Source organism: Eumetopias jubatus, unplaced genomic scaffold (genome assembly GCF_037043125.1).
Source record: "Eumetopias jubatus isolate StellerSeaLion01/CBP00866 unplaced genomic scaffold, mEumJub1_p1.0 scaffold_17, whole genome shotgun sequence".
Taxonomy (NCBI): domain Eukaryota; kingdom Metazoa; phylum Chordata; class Mammalia; order Carnivora; family Otariidae; genus Eumetopias; species Eumetopias jubatus.
The window spans coordinates 67,600,472-67,620,824 of record NW_028274823.1 but is presented as its reverse complement, the minus strand read 5'-3'; the positions used below and the strand labels follow the sequence as shown (position 1 = coordinate 67,620,824).

Here is a 20,353-nt window from a genome sequence, read left to right as displayed (position 1 = left end):
CTACAAAAAAAAGAGGAAACCACAGAGATGGACTTTAAGAGTAAGCTCGGAAATATACTGGCGGTCATATCCAAAGCCTAAATATGTGTGTGCACGCATGTGTGGGTGCACATGTGTACACACACGTATGTTTATATGTAACGTAACAGTTTTGGGAATGAGTGTCACTTTTCATAATCTCCTAGGTGTATGGTTTTAAATTGAAATACAACACAGACTTAGAACAGTGCACAAATCATAAGCATACGGCTCAATGAGTTTTCAAAAATTCAATACATCCAGGTAACCAGCACCCCGTTTAAGAAACAGAACAGTTCTAGACCCTTCCGTGTCCTGTCCTTAGGTTTACTTTCTAAGGCAGTCTTTAGGGTTAGAATCAAAGACAGATGTCCCTCAGAAGCAAATAGGGAAACAATGTTCATTTTCCTACTCAAAGACCAGAAAGAAAGAGACAGGTTTTAAGGCTCAAGAGGTGCATTTTAAAAAATTATCTTTATTTAGGTTTCTGATTCAGCACATGTATCAAAGACTAATCAACATAAAGTAAATAAGACATTAATTGGAAGTCTTACATCTCTCTAAACTCTGACCAAGAATGTCAAGATTGCCACTATTACCAGAACTCCAACCTAGTCAAGTTGTAAACAAGCTATAATGAACATACAGTGTGCACGGAGATGCAGAGGCAAAGACATGCTAGCACTTGGCTCTCCTCTCTTCCTTGTTGATGTCTTTCCGTTTGACAGTCCATTTTTGCTTTCCATGCTGAGTTCCAAATAAAGTCCAAAGGCTCAGGGTCAACCTGATCAAAACCTCTTCCAGAGGAATGCATTCTTAAACTGTTGTGCCTGCAACTTTGTTTTTGCCAGGACGAAGTTCAGATCAAGATGTACACTACAATCTCGATGACGGTGCAGACTGAGTCAAGAACTGAAGTTGAGCAGTAACCCGAGTTAAGGCATGAATGCACACACACACACGCACACGCGCACGCGCACACACGCACACACGCACACACACAGCACCCACGCTATCGTGAACATGGGATTCCCTCCACCGCCTCACAAGAGGCAACCAGGGCTTGGCTGTTAACAACTGCTGAGCATTCTGGAAATGCTCACCATAATATCATGCCAACAGCTGTGTGTGTATGTTAAAAAAAGAAAACAAGAAGAAACCAGAAACGGAAACCTAAAAACCCCTTAATCTCTTACAATGGCTCTTGAGCATGGAACTCGTGTAGCAGCGTCAACGGCTGGCTCTTTAATAAATTTGGAAATAAAAGGTTGTTTTACTATGTATTTCTTTGGTAGTTACCACTACAAAGTTTTCAGTGTTGGTTACCTATAAGACAAGTTCTAGACAGAAGATCAGGTTACATAGAAATGATTCTTCCGTACTGGTAAGATAAAAATATTGCGCTCTCGAAGCACAAGTTATTAGGCTTTTTCTTGCCTTACTGGGCATCCTCTATAAGCAAGGCTTCGTGCAGGAAAAGTTCATGTCCACCTAACAGAGGGAGATACATATTCTGTTTTCCTACAGTTGAACAGTTAACAAAAATTCACATCATCAGTGATCTCTGGTCCAATCAGTTAGAAGCCAATTACCAAGGGACAACGGCACTTGGTGCCAAAGCCACATTCTGGTTACACATTCATCCCATGGTTGGTCAGTATCGCAGGAGCTCAGAATTTAAAACTCCTTTCAATTAACAAGGAGCAAGTTAAATTAAATCTTAAATATTTCCACCATCTGCCAAATTTCTGGAATTCTGTCCAGAATGCCAGCATGCTTGATGAGAGAAAGCAGTTCAGAGCCCAGAGAGGTGTCAGGTATTGGATAAGTTAATTTGGTTTTGTATAAAAGGCATGGTAATCTGGCAACAGAGTACTTATCCTATTAGCAGCACAGTGGTAGCCAAGGGTCTCTGTCCGCAAGACAGGGAAAGGAAGCTCCTAGAAGCTACTGGTGTGCCCGCCTGCCCGCGGGCCGGCTCCTGATTGGACAGAGGCCTTCAGGGAACCGCTCCAGGGTGCCCCTGGGCGCATGGGCTGCAGAAATGGCGGGAACCATATTCAGCCCCCACGAGAAGCGCCCGCGGTAAGTCAACTTCCCATGGGTGAGGGGCCTCTTGCCTCCATGGGCTTGGGGTCTGAATTTGATGGGTCCCTGGTGGCTGAACCATCAGCAAGAACGGTCCTGGCAGGTGCACTGCCCATATGTGACAAGTGCCACACGGGGTCAGAAACCACCTGAGAAGGACCTGAAACAGCACAGATTCAAAAAAGTAGTGTTTGTTCTATCAACTCTGAATGTCCGCAGGGAGAGGCAACTCGATCTACGTCGAAAAAGTGCTGTTTGAAGGAGCTGTGTTTTATTTTGAAATGAAATGACGAGACAAGGGAAACCAACACTCCATTTCTGCAAAAGTCTGAAAGTCAAGAACCTGTTTCTAAAAGGCGTTTGTCAGGAGCAGTTTGCTCACGCCAAGTGCTTTTTCAATCACCATATGGCAATGTTTCAACTTTTGTGCTTTCGGGAGGGAACCATTGACAGGAAGTGGAGGGAAGCTTGTTCTGTTATGGACTTTCTCGTTTGCATGCAAGCCACTATCCAACAGCATTAAATTCTATCAGCTCATGAAAGAGTCTTGTAAACATAAACCATACTTCTCCTATGAGAAAAACCAAGAACTGTACCGCGAAGGCAAAATGGGTTTGCCTCCTCTCAGAATTCCTCAGAATGGCAATGAACCAGGAGGGGCGGCAGGCTGTTGGTGAGATCCCCGGGTTTGCTAGGACCCCGTCTGATCAAATTAAAAACCTAAAGCCTTGATAATTAAATGCCAAACTTCTTCCCCTTATTTGAGAACTGTACTATGATTATGTATATTACATACAGATTATAAATAAAATTTATATAGACCAATTGGGGAGTGAAGTTCAGGGGTGGAAGCAGGAAGAGGTGAAAAATCCTATTGTTGCTTTTACTCTCCAGTTCTTAAAATGCTAGTCAAACACTATTTTCCAACAAGACTTGTTTCATTCTGTAATTCTTAAATATGCATTCGAAGGCAAAAATGGAAGTCTCTATACTGTACACTATTAAATATCTACAATGTCACGGTTCCTTATTTTTAGGAGTGTGTTCAATAAAGCGCTAGCTATTAAGAGATGGGTGTCACAAAACATGGACTCTTAAAAATTACTGATAAATTAATTTTCAGTTCTGATTATATCCAACAGATACACATTCTCATCATAAAATATACATTCTCTAGTAAGTTATTTTCATCCACAGCATATATAAATATGCAAACACAGGTGGTAAAAATCACTTTACTACCAAAGTACAAAACAGTAACTGCTGAAAAGCAAAAATAAAGATGTTGCAAGTATTAAGAAAAGAGTGACTCACAGTGTTCCACTTCCAAGTGAAACCAAACGATTTATTTGTGCTAAATGAGTGGAAATAATGTATTCAGAGTATACTTGTTTGTACACCGCACTTGCTTACGCTGGGCGACACAAGCGCTCATCCAGCTAATGTGCTACTTCCGTCTCACCTCTGTCTCTTCTGCCAAGCAATAAAGTATTCTGTGGCTGTTATGCCAAGAGATTCCTATAATGTTCATTTCAAATAGTACTTTCTAATAGTATTTTGCACCTTTAAAATATTTGTTCAAACTCTATTTTAGGGGAACACGAAGAATGGAAAGGGGAAAATAGCTGTTTCTGTTACAATCATGTTGCCTTCTGCAGCAGAAATCAAAGAGTGTGTCTAATCAGCCATCAAAACCACCGGTGGGCAGGACAACATTTATCGACTCGTGTTAGAGGGGCTGGTCTGGGTAGGTTAACACTAAAGATAAGGAAAGAATCACACGTTAATATACAATAATTATCCATCACACGTGTATGTGGAAAAGGTACAGCCATGTGATCCATTACTTTAGCCTGTCGTTTCACAAGAGACATGGATGTTGACATATACTGAAAATAACCTATAAAAAGTGTACCTGTAGAAAGCTCTATCAAAGAGTATATTGTCTTGGGCACTGATGCATCTAACTTTCCATTCGACACCGAAAGCTAGATTTTCAAAGGTCTGAATTGTAGTGCTGAATTATTGGTATGTTTGGTAAACACCATTATAATGGGGGGCGAGGGGGAGGGGAGTAACAGCTCAGTAATTTTCTGCAAATTCATGAAAAAAAATGTAAAAAAGATATCCCTTTTTATTTTACAAACCTAAAAGCCAGGAAAATGAAGCTCTGGGGCCAAGCAAAAATTTCACACTGCTGCTGAATTACCAAATATCGAATAGCGAATGTTCCAGCCAGGGAATGGACGTACATGTAGATTCAAGTAAAACACTGATGGAAAAAGTCATCTGTTTAGTGTTGTAGACCCACAACACTGGCTGCGTTTCCGACAAACACTTACAACACAATTAATAGTGAAGCCTAGATAACCTCAGTGCAAATAAGTCAGATCCAAAAATGCCAGGGAAGGAAGCCTTTGGCGTTGAGTAGACGGCTCCACGGTACGAGTCCCAACAGGAGATGCAGACTAAGCACATGCATTAAGGCTGGGAAGAGGGGTGCACCGGATGTTGCGAAGGAGCGGGCTGCGAGGTGGCTGCCGAGGGGGCTGCAGGCTGCATGGGCGGCGGAGGTGGAGGCGGAGGGGGCTGGACCGGGGTCTGTGTGTTGGGAGACGGAGGCGGTGTGGGCCGTTTGAATTTGTCAGGACTGTTGCTTCTCCGCGGTGAAGGCCTCTGCAGAGAGGACAGAACAGCAGGTCAGTCTGGGTCCAGACGGCTCATTTCTAACAGGCTGACAAGTGGGGGCTAGTGAAAAGGAGGAGTGACAGAGACAAGAAACTAGCGAGTTCCTTGTCTAGTCCTACTGGTTTCTGAACTACTAATGAAAACTTAAGGTGGAGTTTGCACCTACGCCCATGAGAAGGCTGTGCAAAGTTACTACGGGACTCACACTGACCAGACTACTGGACTTGGGCCCCTCCTTGGGACAGTCCTAGAATTAAAAAACAGCTGCCTCATCCTCCACTCTAATCTTTTCTGTCCACTGTCTGTCCCCGAGTTCCTTCCGTCACTCAAGTAAGTTGTCAACATCCTGAAAGCTGCAGCTCAACCAAAGGTTTCTTTTTACATAAAGCCCACCAAACCAATAAAAGCAGCTTCAGGACTACCTCCTGCTTTTGTAGAGTAAGAGTCTTCTTTTAAAGATTCCCTTATCGGAAATACCCTCACTTCTCTCCTGTTCTCAAACCCCTGTTAGCTACATTTGTAATTGCTCTATGAGTCAACTTAATAACCAGCTCTAAAGAAAAAACTCCCAAGTGAGGTTTGAACCAAACACACTTAAGGCTCCTTCTAATTCCAGGAGGAAAAATTCTGAGTGAAAGGAGAAATAAGGCTAATTTCAAGAAGAATACTGAGGATCAGTGAAATGTGAAGATGCAGACAATAAATATTTTAGACAATGGGGCAACCAGCAATGATTCGTGATGGCACAGAGCTGGCCAGAGTTTAATTAAGGCATTGGCCAGAGTTCAAACTACATTTCACAAAGCGTAATTTTTCACAGAAAGTGAAGCTGAAGTTTTGTCTTCTGGGAAGGATTTTAGTTTCCACACCGGAATTTGGTATCAAACTGCTGGGAAGTCTCTATAGTTTGAAGGTGAACATCAGGTGGGAGGGAGAAGAAAGGTCAAGGTCTAAGGGCATCAGCCCTGGGTCTCCTAAGGAGGAGTGGCTGCTATCACCAAGAGAGTCAAGTGTGGCTTCCTCCCCTTTGAATACTTACTGTGATGCCATGGGATGCTCCCATATGCTGCACATGAAGACCCGGGGAATTGTAGTAAGACATTCCGGCTCTAGTCAGTGAAGTTGGTGGCGTGAAACCAACTGTGTGACTTGCATATGATAGACCTGAAATATAACAATAGCAAGCATTATTTCAAACTCCATTCTCTGGTGTCTTCAACCATCTAGAAGACTTTAAAATGCAAAAGTTCTCAGTCACCAACAAAAATGAACAAAGATAAGAGTGGTGGGCTCATCAAATGGCCTCCTGGGTAAAAGGGGATATAAAAGTCAAGTCCTGGAATACACCAAAGAGCACAGAAACAGGTCCACATATAAACGGTCAAATGATCTTCAACAAAGGTGCCAAGAATACATAATGGGGAAAGGGTAGCCTCTTCAACAAATGGTACTGAGAAAACTGGATATCCACATGCAAAAGAAACAACTATAAGCTCTTAGAAGAAAACACAGGAAAAACTTCGTGACATTGGTCTTAGCAATGATTTCTCAGATGTGACACCAAAAGTGCAGCCACAAAAGCAGAAAACAAACAAGTGGGACTATATCAAACTCAAAAGCTTAGATAACAAGGGAAATAATCAACAGAAGGGTAACCCATGGGAGAAGAGATATGTAACCTAGAATGGTAGAAACATTAGACTGGCAACAGACGTATCCACAGAGACCTGGCAGGCCAGAAAGGACTGGCATGATATATTCAGAGCACTAAACGAGAAAAATATGCAGCCAAGAATACTATATACAGCTAGACTGTCATTGAAAATAGAAGGAGAGATAAAAAGCTTCCAGGACAAACAAAAACTAAAGGAATTTGCAAACACAAAACCAGCCCTATAAGAAATCTTGAAAATGGTCCTCTAAGCAAAGAGAGAGCCTAAAAGCAGCATAGACCAGAAAGGAACACAGACAATATAGAGTAACAGTCACCTTACAGGCAATTCAGTGGCACTAAATTCCTATCTTTCAATAGTTACCCTGAATGTAAATGGGCTAAATGCCCCAATCAAAAGACACAGGCTATCAGATTGGATTAAAAAACAAGATCCATCGATATGCTGTCTGCAAGAGACTCATTTTAGACCCAAAGACACCCCCAAATTAAAAGTAAGGGGGTGGAAAATCATTTACCATGCTAATGGACACCAAAAGAAAGCTGGGGTGGCAATCCTTATATCAGACAAATTAGATTTTAAACCAAAGACTGTAGCAAGAGATGAGGAAGGACACTATATCCTACTTAAAGGGTCTATCCAACAAGAAGATCTAACAACTGTAAGTATCTATGCCCCTAACATGGGAGCAGCCAATTATATAAGCCAATTAATAACAAAAGCAAAGAAACACATTGACAACAATACAATAATAGTGGGGGACTTTAACACCCCCCTGACTGAAATGGACAGATCATCTAAGCAAAAGATCAACAAGGAAATAAAGACTTTAAATGACACACTGGACCAAATGGACTTCACAGACATATTCAGAACATTCCATCCCAAAGCAACGGAATACACATTCTTCTCTAGTGCCCATGGAACAATCTCCAGAATTGATCACATCCTAGGTCACAAATCAGGTCTCAACCGGTACCAAAAGATTGGGATTATTCCCTGCATATGTTCAGACCACAATGCTTTGAAACTAGAACTCAATCACAGGAGGAAAGTCGGAAAGAACTCAAATACATGGAGGCTAAAGAGCATCCTACTAAGGAATGAATGGGTCAACCAGGAAATTAAAGAAAAATTGAAAAAATTCATGGAAACCAATGAAAATGAAAACACAACTGTCCAAAATCTTTGGGATACAGCAAAGGCAGTCCTGAGAGGAAATTATATAGCAATACAAGCCTTTCTCAAGAAACAAGAAAGACTTCAAATACACAACCTAACCGTACACCTAAAGGAGCTAGAGAAAAAACAGCAAATAAAGCCTAAACCCAGCAGGAGAAGAGAAATAATAAAGATCAGAGCAGAAATCAATGAAATAGAAACCCAAAGAACAGTAAACAGATCAACAAAACTAGGAGCTGGTTCTTTGAAAGAATTAACAAGACTGATAATCCCCTGGCCAGACTTATCCAAAAGAAAAGAGAAATCACCCAAATCAACAAAATCATGAATGAAAGAGGAGAGATCACAACCAACCCCAAAGAAATACAAACAATTACAAGAACATATTATAAGCAACTATATGCCAGCAAATTAGATAACCGGGAAGAAATGGATGTATTCCTAGAGATGTATCAACTACCAAAATTGAACCAGGAAGAAACAGAAAACCTGAACAGACCTATAACCACTAAGGAAATTGAAGCAGTCATCAAAAATCTCCCAACAAACAAAAGCTAAGGGCCAGATGGCTTCCCAGGGGAATTCTACCAAACGTTTCAAGAAGAATTAATACCTATTCTCCTAAAACTGTTCCAAAAAATAGAAATGGAAGGAAAACTTGAAACTCGTTTTATGAGGCCACCATTACCTTGATCCCAAAACCAGACAAAGACCCCATCAAAAAGGAGAATTACAGACCAATATCCCTGATGAAGATGGATGCAAAAATTCTCACCAAAATATAAGCCAACAGGATCCAACAGTATATTAAAAGCATTATTCACCATGACCAAGTGGGATTTATCCCTGGGCTGCAAGGCTGGTTCAACATCCGCAAATCAATCAACGTGATACAATACATTAACAAAAGAAAGAAGAATCATATGATCCTCTCAATAGATGCAGAAAAAGCATTTGACAAGGTACAGCATCCTTTCTTGATCAAAACTCTTCAGAGTATAGGGATAGAGGGTACATACCTCAATATCATAAAAGCCATCTATGAAAAGCCTACAGCGAATATTCTCAATGGGGAAAAACTGAGAGCTTTCCCTCTACGGTCAGGAACACGGCAGGGATGTCCACTATCACCACTGCTATTCAACATAGTATTAGAAGTCCTAGCCACAGCAATCAGACAACAAAAAGAAATCGAAGGCATCCAAATCGGCAAAGAGGAAGACAAATTCTCACTCTTTGCAGATGATATGATACTTTATGTGGAAAACCCAAAAGACTCCACCCCAAAACTGCTAGAACTCACACAGGAATTCAGTAAAGTAGCAGGATATAAAATCAATGCACAGAAATCAGTGGCATTCCTATACACCAACAAGACAGAAGAGAGACACATTAAGGAGTTGATCCCATTTACAATTGCACCCAAAACCATAAGATACCTAGGAATAAATCTAACCAAAGAGGCAAAGGATCTGTACTCAGAAAATTATAAAATACTCATGAAAGAAATTGAGGAAGACACAAAGAAATGGAAAAACGTCCCATGCTCACGGATTGGAAGAACAAACATTGTGAAGATGTCAATGCTACCTAGAGCAATCTACACATTCAATGCAATCCCCATCAAAATACCATCCACTTTTTTCAAAGAAATGGAACAAATAATCCTAAAATTTGTATGGAACCAGAAAAGACCCCGAACAGCCAGAGGAATGTTGAGAAAGAAAAGCAAAGCTGGCAGCATCACAATTCCAGACTTCCAGCTCTATTACAAAGCTGTCATCATCAAGACAGTATGGTACTGGCACAAACACAGACACATAGATCAATGGAATAGAATAGAGAGCCCAGAAGTGGACCCTCAACTCTATGGTCAACTCATCTTTGACAAAGCAGGAAAGAATGTCCAATGGAAAAAAGACAGTCTCTTCAACACATGGTGTTGGGAAAATTGGACAGCCACATGCAGAAGAATGAAACTGGACCACTTCCTTACACCACACACAAAAATAGACTCCGAATGGTTGAAAGACCTAAACGTGAGACAGGAGTCCATCCAAATCCTAAAGGAGAACACAGGTAGCAACCTCTTCGACCTCAGCCACAGCAACTTCTTCCTAGAAACATCGCCCAGCAAGGGAAGCCAGGGCAAAAATGAACTATTGGGATTTCATCAAGATAAAAAGCTTTTGCACAGCAAAAGAAACAGTCCACAAAACCAAAAGACAACCGACAGAATGGGAGAAAATATTTGCAAATGACATATCAGATAAAGGGATAGTATCCAAAATGTATAAAGAACTTATCAAACTCAACACCCAAAGAACAAATAACCCAATCAAGAAATGGGCAGAAGACATGAACAGACGTTTTTCCAAAGAAGACATCCAAATGGCCAAGAGACACATGAAAAAGTGCTCTACATCGCTGGGCATCAGGGAAATCCAAATCAAAACCTCCATGAGATACCACCTCACACCCGTCAGAATGGCTAAAATTAACAAGTCAGGAAACGACAGATGTTGGTGGGGATGTGGAGAAAGGGAAACCCTCCTATACTGTTGGTGGGAATGCAAGCTGGTGCAGCCACTCTGGAAAACAGTATGGAGGTTCCTCAAACAGTTGAAAACAGAGCTACCATACGATCCAGCAATTGCACTACTGGGTATTTACCCCAAAGATACAAATGTAGGGATCCGAAGGGGTACGTGCACCCCAATGTTTATAGCAGCAATGTCCACAATAGCCAAACTGTGGAAAGAGCCAAGATGTCCATCGACAGATGAATGGATAAAGAGTGGTATATATACACAATGGAATATTATGCAGCCATCAAAAGGAATGAGATCTTGCCATTTGCAACGATGTGGATGAAACTGGAGGGTGTCATGCTGAGTGAAATAAGTCAATCAGAGAAAGACATGTATCATATGACCTCAATGATATGGGGAATTCTTTATCTCAGGAAACAAACTGAGGGTTGCTGGAGTGGTGGGGGGTGGGAGGGATGGGGTGGCTGGGTGACAGACACTGGGGAGGGTACGTGCTATGGTGAGCGCTGTGAATTGTGCAAAACTGTTGAATCACAGATTTGTACCTCTGAAACAAGTAATGCAATACATGTTAAGAAAAAAAAAAGAAGAAGATAGCAGGAGGGGAAGAATGAAGGGGGGTAAATTGGAGGGGGAGACGAACCGTGAGAGATGATGGACTCTGAAAAACAAACTGAGGGTTCTAGAGGGGAGGGGGGTGGGGGGATGGGTTAGTCTAGTAATGGGTATTAAAGAGGGCACGTTGTGCGAGGAGCACTGGGTGTTATGCACAAACAGTGAATCATGGAACACTACATCAAAAAGTAATGATATAATGCATGGTGATTAACATAACAATAAAAATTTTTTTAAAAAAGAAGGGTAACCCATGGAATATGAGAAAATATTGACATATATCAGATAAGGGATTAGTATTCAAAGTATATAAACTCCTACAGTTCAATAACAAATAAATAATCCAATTAAAGAATGGGCAAAGGACTTGAATAGACATCTCTCCAAAACATACAAATAGTCAACAGGCATATGAAAAGATGCTCATCATCATGTAACATTATCCACAATAGCCAAGATGTATAAACCACCTAAATCAAACTCAACACCCAAGAAACCCAAAAAATCCATTCAAGAAATGGGCAGAAGACATAAACAGACATTCTTCCAAAGATACACAAATGGCCAACAGACACATGAAAAAAAGCTCAACATCACTTGGCATCAGGGAAATACAGATCAAAACCACAATGAGATACCATCTGACACTGGTCAGAAGGGCGAAAACTGACAACTCAGGAAACGATAGATGTTGGTAAGGATACGGAGAAAGGGGAACCCTCCTACACTGTCGGTGGGAATGCAAGCTGGTGCAGCCACTCTGGAAAACAGTATGGAGGTTCCTCAAACAGTTAAAAACAGAGCTACCTTATGACCCAGCAACTGTACTACTAGGTATTTACCCAACTGATACAAATATGGTGATTTGAAGGGGCACCTGCACCCCTATGTTTATAGCAGCAATGTCCACAATAGCCAAACTGTGGAAAGAGCCCAGATGTCCACTGACAAATGAATAAACAAGATGTGGTACACACACACACACACACACACACACACACACACACACTGGAATATTACTAAGCCATCAAAAAGAATGAAATCTTGCCTTTTGCAATGACATGGATGGAACTAGAGGGTATTATGCTAAGTAAAATAAACCAGTCAGCGAAAGATAAATACCATATGATTTCACTCCTATGTGGAATTTAAGAAACAAAACAGATGAACACAGGGGAAGGGAAGGAAAAATAAGATGAAAACAGAGAGGGAGACAAACCGTAAGAGACTCTTAACTATAGGGAACAAACTGAGGTTGCTGGAGGGGAGGTGGGTGGGGGGATGGGATAATAGGCATTAAGGAGTGCACTTGAAGTAGCAAGTACAGTTCTTTCAGCTGTTAAAGATACTTTTCTTTTGGCTTCCATGGCTGAGATATGCAGCCACCAAGCCCGCCTTTATGTGTCTTGTCCCAGAATTTGTGCCCTCAACACCTAAAGTCAAGAGTTTATTTCATTTCTTAATTTGATTATCAAATAGTGCTTTCTATTTGGCATGTTTCCATTCCAATTGTGGATGTGGGGTTCACATTTACAAAATGGAGGTCCGGAGTCAAGTCTAAGTCTTTGGAAACTAAGTGGCCATGTTTGTTTTGACCACAAGGACTTCAGCTGGAGGAGGGAAGAAGAGGTTTTATTAAAACAGCTCTGAGGAATACAACCCTAATTCTGTTTCTTATGAAAGTGATGAAATTTAAGAGAAAGGCTATGAAAATGTATCTTATCCCAAGACAGAGAAGCTCATAATAATAATAAAGATGCAGCCTATTTTGTAGCATTGCAAGATTAATTATTGGTATGTTAAACACTAATCAACAATCTTCAAAGACTTCCTACTGTCTACCTGAACTAAGGAAAAAAAAATCTCTTCTCTGGATATTATAAAGGCCTCTGCACTTGGCTCCAAACTATCTCTTAATATTGTAGGTCAGTGGTTCTCAACACAGAGTATCAAAGCCCTCGTTCAGGCCCAAATCAGATAAAAACAGAATCTATGGGAGCAGGGCCTCAGGGCAGCCTGTGGTAAGAACCACAGTGACCTTATCACTCTTGATTCTGACCTCTACTTCAGTTCACATCATGCCCTTTGCCTGGGGTAGCTTCTCTGTACTTTTTCCCCTGTCAATCAGGACCTCAATCAGCCTCTGAAGAGGCAAACAGCCTAGATCCTAGAGCCAACGGCTATATTAGCTCTAGTTCTACCACTTAGCACTGAGTGACAGTGGACTTCAGATCCATCAACTATAAAATGAGATTACTGCAGTGGCTTCACAAGGTTGTTGTGGGGATGAAAAGAGTAAATGTCACAGTGCTTAGAGTGCCTGGCCAACGACAGCCTCATTAGGCTTCAGCTCATGAAGCTCTTTTAAGGCCCATCTCAAAAGTGCTCGAAGCTGGGTAGCTCTCTCTTCTTTGAATCTCTTCTTAAATTATTTAGAATTTTTTCAATTATAACTTTTTATTTTGAAACCGTTTACCACTCGCATGAACTTGCAAACACACTACAGGGTTCCCGTGGGCCCTGCAGCCAGCCTCCACCACCGAGTTGTTCTAGAGGCACAGTACAGTATCAACCCCAGGGACTGACACAGGTCCCCTACTAGTGACGAAGGCACAGACTGGAGTTGGACTTCATCAGAGTTCACTGTACTCTTCCTGTGTGCACGTGTGTACACAGCTCAAAGTAACTTGATCACATGTGTAGATTCGAGTAACTGTCATCACGATCAGCTGCAAAACTGCTCCAACACCACAAAGAAACCCCCTGGTGTTAGTCCTTTCACTTGGCACACCTTCCCTCTCATCCTACGCCCCAGCAATGACTGATTTGTTCCCTGTCACTGTAATGTTGTCACTTTGAGAATGTTCCAGAAATGAAATTGTACAGTATATAACCCTCCACGGAGTGGATGTCCTGCAGTTCAGCTATTTCACCTTCTGCATAAAATTCATTATGCGTGGCCTTGTAAAGTTTCTCGTTCCTTGTATTTCCACCCCCTCAACCCTTCCCCAGGCCGTACCATTGATGATAAGCTCTTAGAGGCCAGACTGTATCTTAGTACTTTTAGTTTTCCCTTAAGTTCTAATCATCATGTGTCTGACCCTCTGGCCCACGAAATCAATACAGGATGAGAATCCAAAAATACCTAGGTTGAAAATGACAAACCCCAAACACCAGTCTACTAATAAATCAAATAGTATGGCTTTTCGAAGCTAATGCTACAATAAATTTCTCTTGTTTTCATATAGAAATGCATTAACTAAAGTGAAAATGGTAAGACTTATTTCACTTTCCACAAGCTCAAGGCCGCAACTTTAAAAGATGATTAATTAAAAGCAATTTATGACAAAAACCACTAAGCAAAATGAAGCAAGTTCAGAAGTGTATAATCTGTGTGAAACCAACTATCTAAAGGAACATTGCAGGAGAAGGGGGTAGGGAGAGGAGACACCTAAAAACACCACCTTTGGATAGAAGGATTCTGGATGACTTTATTTCTGCTTATACCCTTCTGACTGTCCCCAAATTTTCTTCAGTATCTTTTTGCTAATGAAAAAAAAAAAAAAAATGTAGAGCCAAACTAAAGGCAGATACCTTTTCTTCCTTTTAAGATTATTTTAGATTATAATTTTAAGATATTTTAGTTCTAGAAGTTACAAATAAGACCACGGTCTTTGCAAAAATTCAAATATAGACACAATTTCCTCTTTAAATCTCCCTAATCTGGCTCCGTCCCCATCACTCCATCAGCATTGCTCTTGCAAGGTCAGCAGTGTTTCCGTGCTGCCGGCTGTGACAACCATTCTCCACTCCTCGTTGTACTTGACCTTGGAGAGCCTCTGACAAAGCTGACCACTCTCTTCTCGGTGAAAGACTGTCTTAACTTCAATGAGATCATATTCCAATTTTCTTTCCACTCCCCTGGTAGCCACTTCCCAATCTCCTTCTCCAGGTTTTCCTCCTGTACTTGACCTCCAAATAACACAGATGCTTCACGATCAGACAGGAGGGCTTTTCTCTGCTCCCTTTATCCACTAGGACTAGGTGACATCTCACCTATTTCCGTGGCTTTCTTTAAAAATAAACTTTTAATTTTAGAATAGTATTAGGTTTACAGAAAAGTGGCAAGAGTAATACAGAGAGTTCCTGTATGGCCCACGCTCAGATTCCCCTATTATTAACATCTTATGCTAGTATAATACATTCGTCACAACTAATAAACCAAGGGGCGCCTGGGTGGCTCAGTCAGTGAAGCGTCTGCCTTCAGCTCAGGTCATGATCCCAAGGTGCTGGGATCGAGCCCCACATCAGCCTTTCTGTTCAGCGGGGAGTCTGCTTCTCCCTCTGCCTGTCACTCCCCCTGCTTATGCTCTCTCTGTCAAATAAATAAAGTCTTAAAAAAAACAAACAACTAATAAACCAATACTGATACATTATTAACTCAGATCCACACTTCTCTGGATATCCTGAAGTTTTACCTAATGTCCCTTTTTTATTTCAGGATCCCATTTGGATGCCACTTAATATTTAATTGTCAGGTCTCCTTAGGCACCTCTCAGCTGAGGCAGTTCCTCAATTTTCCCTGTTTTTGATGACCTTGTCACATTTGGGGTTATTCTGCAGACAGACTATCCCTCAGCTGGGATCTGTCTGACGTTTTCCACGTGGTTAGACTGGGTTACGGGTTTTTTGGAAGAAGTCCACAGAGGTGAAGTGCCATTTTCATCACATCAAGGGTATGTGCTATGGACAATGGCCCCCCACTGTCGACGTGGAGTCTGAGGCCATGTTTGTCAACTCTCCCCACTATAAAGCTACTCTTTTTCCCTTTACCACACTTATGCTTTGGATGGAGGACCCTATGTCCTACCACATTTAAAGAGTGAAGAGTTATTTCTACTTCCTTGAGAGCAGAGTATCCACGTAAATTATGTGGCATTCTTTCGAAGAGATTTGTCTCTTCTACCTTGTTTATTTAGTCCGTCATTTATTTATATTAGTATGAACTCATGGATATTTATTTTATGTTTGGGTTATAGTCTAACATGTATTATTTCTTTTGTGGCTCAGATTATTCCAGCTTTGGCCTATGGGGGCTCTTTCTGTTGGCACCTGTGTCTCTTCCGCATACCTCCATCTTGCTATTTTCTGAGCACCTTCTTAATCTGCAGCATTACCGATTTTCCAGGTTCATCCTATACATTCCCTACTCCAAGCCCTAGAAACATCCATTTCTCCAAGGAGTTCCCAGTTCTTTTCACTGGAGAACAGAATTAGAAACCAAGATCTGGGCAGTGGGTATGCTTGTTGCTAGTGCGGTGTAGACCCTTTTTCAAAGTTCTTATTCCCCATCTGTGATTTAGACACGTCAAAATATGCTAATTGGGAGCGTCTTGACGTTAGGCTGCTTAAAATAATGGACAACCTGAAAGATAACTGTTGACAAGTAATACTCTCCCCATACATAATCCACATATGTAAGTCCATACATTATTAAGAAGAGGATCTTTGATAAGTTCTAGGAAATATATCTTTCAATCAAAGTGAATGAGAACCTAAAGTATTTCAACAACTTGATGAAATGCAAGACTGCCAATGTTAATCAGAAATGGTAAGGGAAGAAATGAGACAAAATGATTAAAATGGAAATGAAAACTATATATACATATAAAAACAACATAATTCCACTTAGAAAGTGATTAGATATTCTTAATATGAGCCCCACAACTTCTTCCAATAAAAACTAAATTGAAAAGCAACCTTGAAAATTCAGGTTTTGCTGATGTACTATGTATAGGACTGCAAGGGACTAGATTACGAGTAATTCTGCTGCCAAATAGGAGATAAAATCTACTTTGATGATATTATAGAACTTAAGACACAAATGTTCTTCTCACTTAGGCTGGCTGAAAGAAAAAAAAAATCTAGGTGTTAACTTATTACTTAGTTTAAGGAAAAGCAAATGGCTCCTCTATACAGGCAAGTCCCCAATATAGGGACAAGTGCAGTGAAAGTCCAAATTATGTACACAGAGTAAGATTTTCCTGTAGAATATCTGTTACAATAGAAGTATATTCCCAACCAAGGTCTGACTTTCGCTTTTTCTTTATTCAATGATCACATTATTAGACTTAATGAATTGGAAAATACATGCCTCTGAGGATTTCTTTAGGTTTAAATAAATCAAACAGAAGGCTACATTACACTGAATATGAATCAGCATCACCATCAACTATAAAAGCCACCCTCCATATTGCTTCTTCCTAATGCATGCCTTCCTTTTACATCAATAAATCAGAAGGCAAAGACCTTTATCATGGTAATGAAACCCAAGTGCTACTTGGAGAAAATTGAGAGGCAGTAAGGAAGGGGAGCTTCCGGAGAGATTTAAAGGCCACCAGAAAACAGGAGGCACAGATACCAGAGCATCCTTGGGGCAAGAACAAGGGGGAGATGATCATGTACTGATCCAGGACACAAAGCCCTTTTGGTTTGCAAACAGCTCCTCTTAACCCTGCCCCAAATGGACAGAAGTTGCCATGCTTTGTGCTGGTTTTTTTGTTTTTTGTTTTTTTTTAAAGAGGAGAAATCAAAAAAGGTCAGCAGCAGAGCACTGGGTAGGAGCCTAACCTCGGTGTGTCCGTGGCAACGTGTGCTGCTGCCGTATTTCCCCCTGTCCACGGTTACAACAGCCCAAGTGACAGGGTCCCTAACAGGCAGCTGTTCTGCTCGCCAAACACACCAAGCAGGCACACTTTCACTTTATTCTGCTGTGGAACTACACACACACACACACACACACACACACACACACACACACACACACACACTTTCTCCCCAGCTCTGTTTAAAACACACACACACACACACACACACACACACACACACACACACACACACACACACACACACACACACACACACACACTTACTTTCTCCCCAGCTCTGTTTAAAATCTGTTTACCAGCAAGCACAAGAAACTCAGACTTGTCCCTTCAGTCACAAGATGCGATCCTCTGGCTTGCTACCTTTGCTTTCCTCCCTCCACTCCGCTCGCCAGTCCCCCGCCCCTGCTTCCTCTTTCTTCCTTGCTGGATCATTTACTTGCCCTCCTGGCCTGAAAGCCCCACGCTGTGCTGGTTCTGAGCCAGAGACCCTGGGGGGGAGGGGGGGCAGGGAGTTTTCGGGGTCAGATGAAGACAAGCACGCCTTTGAGGGAAAGGCTTCTGAGGAGCAAAGCCAGACGCAGGAGCAAGGCCAAAAGCAAGGCCAGTTTATTCTTGCAGGGCCTGCCTACCAGGGCCCAGGCCTGCTCACCAGTCCCTGGGAATCTCAGGAGGCAGCTTGTGCTCCAAAGAACGCAGGCTTGGGAAGCAAGACCTGGCCCGCCCCGCCACTTCCTGGACCTGTGACCAAGAGCCACCAAACTTCTGAATCACTGCTTCCTCAACGTTAACATGGGGGAAATGATGCCTACATTAATTATTCTGAGGGTAAAAATGAAATGATGTATGCAGAACATAATAACAGAACCCACAGGAGATACGTTACGATCCGTCCCAGACATCTGTCCAAGGCTTTGTCAATACACTGGCACTTAAAATCAGTCAAAGACAGTCTTTTTAAAAAAGGTTATTTGGAGTTAAATTCCTTTTCAACAACAACAACAAAATTAAAAAAACACCAGATACCACTGTAACATTTGTGCTTAAAAATTTCAGGCTAAAACTCAGTCTTGATAGTGATTTGTTTTTGATCTTTCTGAAAAACACAGGACTGTTCTCCCTCTGCTTACAAGACTTTTATATGCTAGGAGGGACCGTATTTGGGGATGCCTATTAAATGTGCCAAAAATCATTCACAGAAGTAGCTGAGAATATGTACTCACCGGGCGATATAGGCCTGCTTGAACTTGGAGAAGGTGTGTAAGGGATCGGGCTGGACACAGTGCGAGGTCTTAATCCTTGCGCAGACATCTCGTTAAAATACCTAAGAGGAGAGGGGGGGTAGGTATCAGAACTGTGTGCATTTCTAGGGTTCTTAAGAGAGCTCCTATGAGATAATGTTTGGGGTTTACATCTTGAGGTCAAACGCCGGGATATTTAGAGAGTGATGCTATAGCGAGGAGACATGTATAAAGCAGACCCGAGGGTCACAAGGCTCCACTGCTTGCTTGGCAAGCCCCTCTCCCTCGAGATACAGGTTAGGGACATCTGGAATGTTCTAGCTCCAGGGGGAGGCCTACTAACAGAACTGTGTCATACAACAGAGAGGACTGGGCTTTTCTTCATCATACAATAGCTATGTAGAAATCCACTTCCATTGTCCCAAGGATTATAGACACATTCATGTTTTGATGGCTACATTTAAATTGTTATTTGCAATTCAAACCCAATCAAGCCCTTTAAGATTTATGTCATCAAATTAAAGCTTAAAGGTAACGGAAAAAATACGTTGATTAAAAATAAATTAAAAAATAAAATTAAAGCTTAAAGGTAACGGTATTCCTGTGAACTGGAGGTCATTTACAAGGTAAGCCTGGCTTAACAAATAGCCACACACAAGAACATGGTGGAAGACCCAGTGTCACACCTACTGCAGTCACGCTTGGACACACCTTACCGGCTCGGACTTCTTCCTGGACGTGGAAGCCACATCAGACCTGAGGATCCTCAGGCCTGATGGTCAGGAATGTCAGCCTTCACTCTGTGAACGAGCACAGAATGCTGACAAGGAGAAATCTCTGCTTGAGGGACTTCCCCATCAGCTACCCTTAACAGGCCTCGCAGCCAAAGGAAGCAACAGTGGTGCGTGCAGGGCTCTCTATCCCAGGGAAGATCCTGGCCCCAGCTGTCCATCAGTTCACAAGAAGAACATTAACACAGCCATTTCCGTGCTGGGTCATTTGGCTTAAAGAGAGTCAGGCTCCCAAATCTGCCCTGCAGCTGTCCACTAGACCCCCACGGTGACCTCTGTCTGCCCTCTAGAGCAGCCCGCCACGGTGGCACCAGGGCCTGCCTCTACCCTACGCCCTGCTAGACAGCGAAAACCGCCTCTTGCTCTTTAAGGAATAAACACACTTGTAGACGTCTTAGGTTTCCAACTATTTTCTTTCCCCCAAATGTGACATCATCATTCCTAACACGGAGAGGAGAAATCTTTTTTGGGGAGCGGTACTCTAGCTGGGATAATGTGACCTATGACAGACAAGGCAAATCTTCTGGAGTAAATACCAGTTCTAGGAAAAAAAAAAAAATATATATATATATATATATATTTATATATAAAATATATAAAATATATAAATAAAAAAAATATATATATTTATATATAAAAAAATATAAATATATATATATATAAAAGGCTTCTGAAAGCCATTTGACTAAAAACATCGGCTAGAATACCAAATAACTATTTTATTAACTATCTTAAGACATGGAGCAGGCCATGCATTAATACTACACAGTGCTTTGAGTAGGACACACTGTGAGGGGCAGTATCTTCTGACCATGGTGAAAATACTGAAGCTACTTAAGG

The 20,353-nt window shown here is 41.6% G+C and overlaps 1 protein-coding gene across 1 annotated transcript in view; it reads right to left on the bottom strand.

Annotated features, from left to right (window-relative positions):
* Window positions 1-473: 473 nt before the first annotated feature.
* CCDC6 (coiled-coil domain containing 6) overlaps window positions 474-20,353 on the bottom strand; it is a 119,042-nt gene continuing 99,162 nt past the window's right edge. Inside the window, exons 7-9 of the mRNA XM_028123989.2 lie at window positions 18,705-18,805; window positions 5,834-5,958; window positions 474-4,782 (exon numbers count right to left, since the gene is read on the bottom strand). Coding sequence (XP_027979790.1) covers window positions 4,588-4,782; window positions 5,834-5,958; window positions 18,705-18,805 — 421 coding nt within the window. The 3' untranslated portion in view covers window positions 474-4,587. The remainder of the gene's footprint in view (window positions 4,783-5,833; window positions 5,959-18,704; window positions 18,806-20,353) is intronic.